Below are 11,550 nucleotides of genomic sequence, written 5' to 3' on the forward strand. Positions count from 1 at the left end.
GTCCTGCATAACGTATCCTTCTGTCTCTTCTGTGGGTGTGTTCTGCTCTGTGTGATGCTGTGCTATAAATATGTTATACTCTGCAGCCACTCCAGCAATGTGGTCTCAGTGGTTGATGTCTTAATTGATCGATCATCGCTGGGTTTTGGGACTTTGAGGAAACACATCATCTTTGAAGGGTTTCAAATTTAACTTTGAAACCATTCCTCAACATTGTATCACCGCACTGCATATTAACTTGAGTCCTTGAGTCCTTGAGTTTCATGTATTAACTACTGGGATGCTAAAAGCTCTATGTTTAATCCCATTGATCATTTCAAGCTCTATATATAGATTTACATAGTTCTTTAAAACAGAAATGAGCAATTTATTTAATGGTGAGGTGATTATATTTGTGACATTTTAGACTATCGTATGTATTTGTGTCTATATAATTATAAATAACAGTGTCCTAATGATGGCTGATCATTGTTCCCGTGTTACACATCACCTTGTATAAGGACAAACTGCCAATCACTTACTTGGACAGAAGCTTTGTGTATGAATATGCATGTTTGTGTTTGTGTGTGTGTGTGCGTGTGTGTGTGTGTGTGTGTGTGCGTGTGTGTGTGTGTGTGTGTCCTTGTATTAAATAGGGAGATCTCTGTATGTGGGAGGGATCTCTTGGCCTCCTGCGAGCTCAGGTCTTCATATCCTAATGCATGTTGAGGTCTAGATCCTAATTGGGTCTGTGGCTTTCCACAAGGAAAGACGAGAGAGAAACACGACAGAGGAGGAGGAGGAGGAGGAGGAGGATGAGGAGGAGAAGGAGGACAGTGGAAGTCCACTGGAAATACCCAACATGGTTTCATAATCAACAGATGGGAAACAAATCTCTTCCTGTGCTCGGATTGTTTCATCATCTCATTCCCCTTTTCCCACTGCTCCTGTCATAAAAAAAAAAAGACATGCATGAAAAATCCAGCAATGGTTCCCGTAATTGTGGACGTGACATTGTGTGGGACCGTAGCCAGATGCAGCCTGTTGATTCCTGCTCAACAGATCTGTTGGACTTGGCCTCGCCCCCAACTATTTCACCGTTGTGTACATTAGTCTTCTGCAGCCTGCTGCTGCTGCTGCTGCCGCTGCCGCCGCCGCACCGCAGGCGATGCTCGCTGAGCTTTACCAGCTGGCTTGGGCCGGCGCGCACACACAAAGCCCCGGGGCCCTCTGGGACTGCGTCAGAACGTTCAGAGCAAACAATCCCTGGATGAGGACCATCCTGATGACGATACGTTGTTCATCACTGGGAGACGGGTTGCTAGCGTCTCCGAAATAAAATACACTATCTCCCCGAGAAATGTGATCAAACGCTTACGCTAAGTAAATCCACATCGCACCACCACCACCGCCGCGCTGCATGCGTCCAAAGAGCAACGGCCGGATGGTGTTTTTACTCCCGTTGTTTCCGTTCTGATTGCTCTGCCGGTGCCACGCCTTGGCGTTGGCACGCGATGAAGGGTTCCATAGGGTGTGTGCGGCGGTCAGGGGCCCGGTATGCACAGGGGGCCCCCTTGGCTTCACTAGAAAGCGGCTTCCCGTCAGTTCAGAGGCCTGGCTAGCAGCACAACGACCCATGCGGAGAAAAAACGGAGCAATTAGCCCCACAAGAAGAAGCCCGGTCACAGTGACCTGTGCGTCTTTGTTTGTGCAGCCATGTGTTGCTCAGCCAGCCCTCCGAGCCCTCTGTCAACTCTGTCTGCTAACCCCTTCCGCAGCAGGCCGGCGTCTGTCCGTGCGGTGTGGGGAGCGCGTGCGCGACATGTGCATGTGCTTAATGCGGACGCGTGAGGGCCATCACAACAACATATGGAGGCCATATTGGTTTCCGCACGGATGTCAATTCAGAACCTTTTTCACCGTTGTTGTGAAATAATTGTTTGCAGAGCCGCAGAGGTATTATTTTGGGGCTAAGCGCAGGGTTCTGCTTTACTGTTTGGCATGTGGATCATAAAATGAACCTGAGTGCAGTGCTGCGGTTACGGTCAAACATACTGTGTATGCACATATTGCCTACATATATACAGACATACTTATGCATGCATTTACACACAGACGTGCACACACATACACACACACACACACATATAAACATACATATGCACACAAACACTTACGCACACGCACACACACTTTCTGGCACAATACAAAGACATGGTCATGCAATCAGATGTATAAATCTATAATGTTTATGGAAAGGCACGCACACAAACTATATTTCATTATGAAATGTATGACATAATTATATGGCAGGCCATGGACTCCAACAAACACAGACACACACACACACACACACACACACACACACACACATACACACACGACTCCAGGCCCACACAGATAAATGACCGGGCCCCTGAGAAATGAATAACCTGATTGCCTTCTACCCCCCTGCCTCCCCCTTTAAATATACAAATATATCAATATCCCCTCAGCTGTAATGTAAAGGGTTGCACTCGCAACATTAAAGAGTTTGATTTTTTTTCTGCTTTGTTCTTTGTTTTCATAATTAGCCCCTTTTTCCAGAGCTAATTCCCTGCTGGTGCTCTGGCTAATCAGGGTGCTTGACCATTTAGAATCCCCAACACACGCCAAGACACTCAGCTAGGAGGCAAGTAGCAACCGAGCACCAGATGTGGGGTCTCTGACATCATCAACGCAGGCTTTCCATACGGCACCTGACGTTAGCGGGGGAGGAGGGGTGTTACGGAGGGACTCAATGGAACCGCCACATCCATTTGTAACAATGGCATAACAAGCAACGGCACAACGAAAACAATTAGGGCATGATTATGAATGTATATAATATTTATATATGTCACTTTGATTGATTCTTTCCCAAACACAAGAATGTAAATTATAAGAATAAGAATGTAAAGTATATTATAAATACTTACAGACGTTTTGATTGGCAATGGTTGGTATCTGGTTCAAAATAATATCCATTTATCCTCAATATATTATCCAGTTATCCTCAATATAATATCCATTTATCATCAATATAATATCCAGTTATCCTCAATATAATATCCATTTATCATCAATATAATATCCAGATATCATCAATATAATATCCAGTTGTCCTCAATGTATTATCCAGATATCATTAATATAGTATCCAGTTATCATCAATATAATATCCAGTTGTCCTCAATGTATTATCCAGATATCATCAATATAATATCCAGTTGTCCTCAATGTATTATCCAGATATCATCAATATAATCTCCAGTTATTATCAATCATCAATCGATTGTATTTAGGATCAACCTGCTTAGGGGCCGAACCCCTCGCCCCGGTCCATCTCGCCAATTCCATTTCCCAGATGTGTCTCCCGGATCTGATCTACCAGCCGGCTGGGTCCTGTCTTATTCTATCTTGTCTAAACGAACCCTGGGGCCTAAGTTTAGACTCTATTAATCATGTGCTTTATCACTCTCTATCTCTCTCTCTCTCTCTCTCTCTCTCTCTCTCTCTCTCTCTCTCTCTCTCTCGCTCTCTCATTCAGACACACAAACACACACACACACACACAAACTTGGATGTTCTCTGTAGACTGATGCAAAATGTAGGAGGGTCATGCTTTTTGAAAAGAGTGTAGGTGTATATAGAGTAATATAAGAGTATATTTAACGGTTGCCAGATGTGGGTGTTTTATCTTCCAGTATTATTTTTCACAATTTAATGGCAAGGTAATGTCTTTTAACACTTTAATGTGCGTGCGTGTGTGTGTGTGTGTGTGTGTGTGTGTGCTTGCATACGTGTATATGTTTGTGCTTGTGTGTGTCTGTGTCTGTGTGGGTGGGTGCATTCGTGCATGCATACATGTGTGTTTCTGCGTGGGTGCATTCATGCAAGTGTGTGTGTGTGTGTGTGTGTGTGTGTGTGTGTGTGTGTGTGTGTGTGTGTGTGTGTGTGTGTGTGTGTGTGTGTGTGTGTGTGTGTGTGTGCGTGCATGTGTGCGTGGGAATGTCGTGGATCCCAAATGTTTTTTGCCCATAATCCATCAATGCTTGACTGGAGTCTGCACCTGGATTTGAGGTCATAAAAAAGGCACTTCATGTAATGGCTTTTAAACGACATCCCAAACAAGCCAAGCTGTTTCATCAAACAACGACACTTCGAGGGGCATTTCCCAATCCACTTAATATTATGTGACTGGTTCTGGCCTCCTGCGATTGCTGCTTATCCGGCCATTCGTCTTGCTCTGTCTTCCACTCATACTCTCCCCCCCCGTCCAGTGCTCTCCCAGTGACAGTAAGGTTGGGTAATGTGAAGATCTGTTAGTGAGCATTAGACACATCGTACATCTCAAGTAGAGTGTCTCCCTTGCCAAATAACACTGACTGCTGCTTTAAAGTGGGATTTGAAATTTGAAATGCAGTCAGTTATTTTGCTCGTTGTGTAAGACTTTGTCTTACCATATCTAAATGTAGCTGTCACAGTGACCCGGGAGTTTGGTGGTCTTTGAGTTTCTTTCCGAGCTGCTGTCGAAGAAATCTGTTGTTCATTAGGCAGTGTTGCAAAATCACATCGCTAGTGATGTGATCATGCTTTATATAAGCCAAAAACTAAGAGCTGCAGCATTACCTTAATTAAATCATAATGTTTTGAATCATAGTTAACTCAGAGAGAGTAAGAGTAAGCACACATCAAAATACACTCAAGTATTATACTATAACAACACAATGTCTAAACTAAATCATTGTTTCGATGAAGTGTTTGTACTTTTATTTGACTATTATTTGATTTAATGCTCATGAGAACTGAAACCTCAACGGTTTTCTACAGGAGCCCTCGGGACAGGGTCACCGGGTCTCTCGGCTACATAAGATGCACACTTCACACACAGAGCAAGGGAGTATAGCTACGAGAGGAGAGAGAGGCGAGGCAGGGGTAATGAAAGCCTGTGTGTCATTGGCCTCTTCATGGTCCAAACAAAATGGATGGCTGGAAACCACCGCGTTTGGAGTGTGTTCAACTCAATGTTAACAGTTTACACTATCCTCAGAACCCATAGGTATGAACCGCGTGCCGGCTGCATTCTGCTCCGCTGCCAGGCAGGCCCCGGCCTTTAACCCTTCTTTATTTTCCTTTGGACGCCGTTTCATTTTTCTCTTGAGTTTGTCCTTTATATTTATATTTCTTGCGCAACCTTCCTTTTGCGTCACTAAGTGTTAAAGAGAGCATTTCAGGCTCGGTTAAGGTCCGCTTGAATCCAGACTTGAGCATGAGTTCATGTCGGTGACTGGCTGGGCGAGTCACAGGGAGAGGGGAGTCAGGAGACGCAAAGTCACACACACACACACACACACACACACACACACACACACACAGAGAAGAGGCTTCAGCAAATCAGCTCCGTCGAGTTGACTCGATAGTTTTCCAGTCGGTAGGTTGGGAGACACACACACACACACACACACACGTGCGTGCACACACACACACACACACATGCGCGCGCGCACACACAAACACACACACACACACACACAAACACACACACACACACACGCACACAACTGCATGCACATGAAGAGAAAGACACACACAGACACACACACACACACATCCAGCCGCCCACACACACTCACAGGCAAGGACGCCAGTAAAAGTGTCTCATATAAAGTCATTTCAAAAGCCACCTGTGGTCACTGATCCAACCATACTGCTGTCAGTACCGGTGACCGTAACCGTGGCCGCTGGGCCGACCCCAGAGCTGAGTGCCTCGCCACTGACTCACATCCACCTGAGGCTCTGGGCCGCGTGTGTGTCTGTGTGTGTGTGTGTGTGTGTGGGTGGGTGATGTCTGCATCCTGTGTGTGTGTATGTACAGTATGTGTGTGTGTATGCAAGAGAGAAAGAGCGAAAGAGACTGTGTTTGTGTGTGTGTGTGTGTGTGTGTGTGTGAGAGAAAGGGAGTGCGAGAGCGAGAGAGAGTCTGTGTGTGTGTGTGTGTGTGTGTAGTGTTTTACTGTATGTATTTACGGGGTACAGGAAGGGTTGTTCTCCCTGGTGGCGGTGGAGGTGCTGGAGGCTGGGCAGGCGCTGTGGCCTATCACTATCATTGTGGTCTTTTAATTATAACGTCCCCTTATCGCTCAACTCTGACTGAGCTGCCAGGCACGTCTAAAACCATGGCAGTCAGTCGCAATCGCCTCTTTTGTTTCGCGGAACGTACGTCGTGGTGTGAAATCGGCGTTCATTGAGGATGGCATTCTTTGAGGCCGTGCGTAGCAGCTGACCAGGACGGTGTGTGTGTGTGTATAGAGCTAAATGCGCCGGTTTCCTTTGCCAGCTCCTCTCGCCGTCGCTCAGTCACCTTGTCTGGATGAGGCGTCTTCTATGTATAACCTCGGGTAAACAAAGCAATGACGGCAGGAGCAGCCCATGAGGAGTGGATCTCTTTTCCTGAGGTTCCTGTGTGTGCGCTGGCAGGATGTCCCAACGCCCTGCATACCGCGCCGCCTGACGACTGTTCACCGGCCGGCACCGTTTTAATTCAAAACCACTGTGTCGGGCTAAATATATCTTCTGCTCCGTCCGTCGGTTCCTCCGTCCATCCGCGTCCGTCTGTCTGTGTGTCTAGGCAGGACCTGAGTAACCGGCTTTCCACTAAGTGTGGCCAGCTGAGCATCAGTCCATTTCTGTGGTTCAAATGGCACACCGCTCCCCAAACGATGAGAACTCTCAGCCCCCAGACTAGCACTACTAGTTCTAGTATAGTGTTCAATTTTGTTAAAAAACGTTAAATGTTTTAAGCTTCTGAATTGGGGTCGCTGCAGGTATTCCCGGTCATCGCTTATGTACGCAGTCGTACTGTAGAATGGTTCATCACAGTGTTGAGTAGGATGTGTTTAGAAGACTTGCGGTTCTCTGTAGTGATTCATTTCTCGCTGACCACCCGCAAAAGAAAATCAGCTGACTGGCTCCCTAGTGTTTTAGGATGATTAGAGTAATTGCGCTCGACCGCACATGTTAATTATGGGGATTTTATGTCAGAAAGGGTTACACGTTATTACATATTTAAGAAAATATGTGAACCCTCCCTTCTTAACAAGTTAATTAATGATTAAGGGTTTACAGTTGAATATCTTCTACATCTGTTAACATTCCAAAATCTCAAATCTTTAAACAGAAGCAAGAGGTTCATATCCTGTCTATACATGTTATTCTAAAAACTGCTTCACATGAAGGTTCAACAAATCATCTTACGCGTGACTCACTGTCTCTTTCTTTTCCCCAAACAAATTATCGGAGACATACTGACACATACGTGTGATCCATTCAAGCTAAAAGCGCACTTCCCGTTCTGAAAACTGCTTCTTGTTTTCCTCCCTCCCTCCCTCTCTCTCTCTCTCTCTCTCTCTCTCTCTCTCTCTCTCCCTCTCTCTCTCTCTCTCTCTCTCTCTCTCTCTCTCTCTCTCTCTCTCTCTCTCTCTCTCTCTCTCCCCCTCTCTCTCTCTCTCTCTGGTGTTCTGGCGACCTGCAGACCAAGCTCCCCGTCCTGCCGCTGGGCCGCTCCGCCGACCTGCGCCCGGGGGAGTTTGTGGTGGCCATCGGCAGCCCCTTCTCCCTGCAGAACACAGTCACCACGGGGATAGTCAGCACCACGCAGCGCGGCGGCCGCGAGCTGGGCCTGAAGGACTCCGACATGGAGTACATCCAGACGGACGCCATCATCAACGTGAGGGCCAAAGCGTGCCTCGAGTCATGCGTTGCGATCACAGACCGTGACGATTCATCTCGTTCGCTCTTGTTTGTATCAACGAATGAATGAATATCATCAGTCAGTCATTCATCGATCCCGATAGATGAAAATATAATCTTTCTTTTGTCTTTCTTTTTTTCTTTTACAGTACGGCAACTCAGGTGGACCCTTAGTGAATTTGGTAAGGATAAGGATAAGATAAAATAAGTGTGTTTCTGCAGTTGACAGCCTGCATGTCAGGCCGCGTTCCGTCCTCTCCATGCTCGTGACCCTGGTGCCCCTGCTGTGTTAGGACGGGGAGGTGATCGGCATCAACACCCTGAAGGTCACCGCCGGCATCTCCTTCGCCATCCCCTCCGACAAGATCCGGGAGTTCCTGACCGAGTCCTATGAGCGCCAGGCCAGAGGTGGGAGTTCTGTTCCAGGTGGTTCACTGTTGTTAGTATTATCTATCATTGTTATATTAGGGATTACACTAATTGGAAATTGGGAAAAACTAGAAAATATCTGGAGAACATTCTGCTTGAACACCGTGCTCGGTGTAGTCTGTGAGCGTCGTTAACCTAACTGGTCACACATCGATTATGCAGTGCGAAACTTTAGAGTGACTTCAAAGAGTGTTTTCTGTTTGGTCAGAGGTGGCGATGGCCATATGGTACGACTAGTCTCTTCAACACAAGACTCTTTTCCCAAAATCCTAATCATGTCTCACTCCACTCTTTAACGAGAGCGATGATCCGCCTGACTTGGCTTCTTCTGTGTTCTGTCGGCGCGTCTGTAGGGCGGGCGGCGGCTAAGAAGAAGTACATCGGTGTGAGGATGATGACGTTGACTCCGGGGTAGGCTGCTTTCTCCGCCCCCGGCCACACCGCCACACAGATTGTTGTACCGTCCACACCGCTGTCACTCAGCCGCAGTCCAACTGCGCGGTGAACGATCATAAAAGCCAGACTGAACCGTAAAGTGCAACCGGCTGAACGAAGGTCGCTGCTAAAATTACACGGCTGTGTCTAAGAAATGAGCATGTGTGGGAACACGATAGTAAAGACTTTATGCACGACAAGAAAAAGAGTCGATTCAATCTGGAAATGCTTACTTAATGAACTGATCCTTTCTGTCGTGGAAATCATATCTGCCATGTGGATCGTTTTCTCCTCTCCTCCCCAGGCTGGCCAAAGAGCTGAAGAGCCGTCATCGGGACTTCCCGGACATCGCCTCTGGAGCGTACGTCATGGAGGTCATCGCCAAGACGCCGGCCGCCACGTAAGGTCATCTGCAGGGGTCGTGTCCCCCTGTATCTAAGGGAGGGTTCCTATAACAAACGGCGGCCACAGTTTTGTGTGTCTCTGACACTCTCTCTGTGTCTCTGACACTCTGTGTGTGTGTGTGTGTGTGTGTGTGTGTGTGTCTCTCTCTCTCTCTAACCCTAACCCTAACCCTCACTCTGTCATGAGATATTGTCTTTGGCACTTCGCACCACACATATGGTCTGATTTATAAAGGAGTCATTGTAAAGCTCCAGTTCCCCTCTCCTAGGCACATTCACTGCTAAACGGAGATACATTTCATCTAATTTACTCTACCGTTTTTTTTTGTTATTTCCGTCTTCTGCCTGCTACCACACACTTACAACCCCCCATCCCCCTCCCCCCCCCCCCCGCCTGCCACCCACTCCCCCCACACCCACGCACCCCAAATGCGCTCCCAAACAACGCTCCCAGGGAAAACATTGTATAATGGCTCGCTCCAGATTGCCTGTTAAGCCCGCTCAAGAATCCCACCCCCGTCCTCCTCCTCCTCGTCCTCCTCCTCCTCCTCCTCCTCCTCCTCCTCTTCCTCCGCCCACAACCCCAGCCCATTTCAATCAGCCAGCCACCGCAGCCCAGCGGCAGAGCAGGGGCGCTTCAGAGACGCTGAGGTCAGCCCTTTCCCCCCCCCCCCCCCCCAGCCTCCCCTCCTGCAGGGAGGCCAGCCTGCCTGGGTTCCGCTGCGGACTCACCCAGTGCTGGGCTGGACGGGGGCCACGGCAACAATAACACACCCATGCTGCCGCTGCCTGGGGGGGCTTATTTATGCCTCGGTGCCAGTGGCGTCTGTGCCAGTGGCGTTTGTGCCAGCGGCGTTGTGGCGTTGTTCTTCTGTCATTATCGTCATCATCATCATCATCATCATCATCATCATCATCATTGTCCTCATCATCCCTGTAGGGCTTGACTCTCTGTCTGTCATATGGTGATGAGGATTATTTTTGTGTTGGAGTTGGCATTTTGTCTTTGCCCTTTTTGCTCTGTTGATGATCATGGGTTTATAATTGGGCGGAGAAGCGGGCAACAAAAAAAAAAAACGTTTGTGGTCATCGGCTGCAGTGGATGTTCTCAGTGGATGTTCGCCCAGGAATACAATCTAGTCCTATTTTTATTACTTAGAACATGAGAACATCTATTGTGGGGCCTGCACTCTACAGAATGGTACAGTCTATACAATTGTACACTCTATAAAATGGTACACCCTACAGAATGATACACTCTACAGAATGGTACACCCTACAGAATGGTACACCCTACAGAATGGTACACCCTACAGAATGATACACCCTACAGAATGGTACACCCTACAGAATGGTACACTCTACAGAATGGTACACCCTACAGAATGGTACACCCTACAGAATGGTACACTCTACAGAATGGTACACCCTACAGAATGATACACTCTACAGAATGGTACACTCTACAGAATGGTACACCCTACAGAATGGTACACCCTACAGAATGGTACACCCTACAGAATGGTTTGCATTGCGCTGGCTCTTCCAACACTGGGCTTTGAAAAAGGTCATTTCCATTGACTTCACTGAGGTGTGATCTGTACTCACTGTTACATGACACAGGACAGAGGAAAGCCAAACTACCTTTTAGCAGTTTAGTTTCAGGAAGTGGCTTCTGTTCTTGTCATCACTAAGAGAGCCAACCCCCCTGACCCCATCTTTAAAAAAAGAAAAAACTTTTATGTTTTCATCATTCTGGGGCAGCAAACACCGCTTCAATTTAGTCTCAATAAGGGCAGGAGAGGTGAGAGAGCACAAAAAATAGAACCCAGAAAAAAAATGTCTTTGTTTTGCCACTATGTAGAAGTGTTGCGGTGGTGCACCTGCGATTGACAGGCGAGATGGATTCCCTGAACCGTTCAGGGATTGTTGTCTTGTTTGGTCGGAAATGAGCAGAAGCGCTGTCTGAGCCAGTGTTAATTGGCTCATACAGAAACACAAAACAGATATTGCCACAGAGCCTTTCACTCACTCATAGCTGACCGACGGCCACGCCGTTTTCACCGTCTTCACCGTCTAAATGATAGCCCTCAATCGTACTTACAGCACCTTTAATCAGCAGGTGACCGGGGTCAGAGTCGCCCGGGTTTTTGATTTTGATTCTGTGATCTGTTGTGTCCCGGTTTCAGCGGAGGCCTCAAGGAGCACGACGTCATCATCTCCATCAACGGACAGCGGATCGCCACGGCGACCGACGTCAGCGCCGCCATCAAGAAGGACGCCACGCTCAGGGTGGTGGTGCGGCGAGGCAACGAGGACACCATCCTCACCATACTGCCCATGGAGATCGAGCCTTGACCTTTCCCCCCCCCCACCCCCATACACACACGCACACGCGCGCGCGCGCTTGCACGCACACAATGCAGGTGTGTTATAGGTCCGAACTCATGGTAGTGTCGCGGCCCCCCCGGACCTCATCCACAGGGGGGGGGCTGCGGTCATTGGCCATCAGTCGCTGACTTCTGGAGAACAA

At 47.9% G+C, this 11,550-nt stretch overlaps 1 protein-coding gene across 1 annotated transcript in view; it reads left to right on the forward strand.

Annotated features, from left to right (window-relative positions):
- Positions 1 to 11,406, forward strand: part of LOC311350009 (serine protease HTRA1A-like) — a 23,242-nt gene extending 11,836 nt beyond the window's left edge. Inside the window, exons 4-9 of the mRNA XM_084470042.1 lie at positions 7,532 to 7,726; positions 7,899 to 7,931; positions 8,043 to 8,157; positions 8,532 to 8,589; positions 8,918 to 9,013; positions 11,207 to 11,406. Of these exons, the coding sequence (XP_084326168.1) occupies positions 7,532 to 7,726; positions 7,899 to 7,931; positions 8,043 to 8,157; positions 8,532 to 8,589; positions 8,918 to 9,013; positions 11,207 to 11,375 (666 nt within the window). The 3' untranslated portion in view covers positions 11,376 to 11,406. The remainder of the gene's footprint in view (positions 1 to 7,531; positions 7,727 to 7,898; positions 7,932 to 8,042; positions 8,158 to 8,531; positions 8,590 to 8,917; positions 9,014 to 11,206) is intronic.
- Positions 11,407 to 11,550: the final 144 nt, after the last annotated feature.

The sequence above is a fragment of the Micromesistius poutassou genome (genome assembly GCF_964030765.1).
Source record: "Micromesistius poutassou genome assembly, chromosome: 7".
NCBI lineage: Eukaryota > Metazoa > Chordata > Actinopteri > Gadiformes > Gadidae > Micromesistius > Micromesistius poutassou.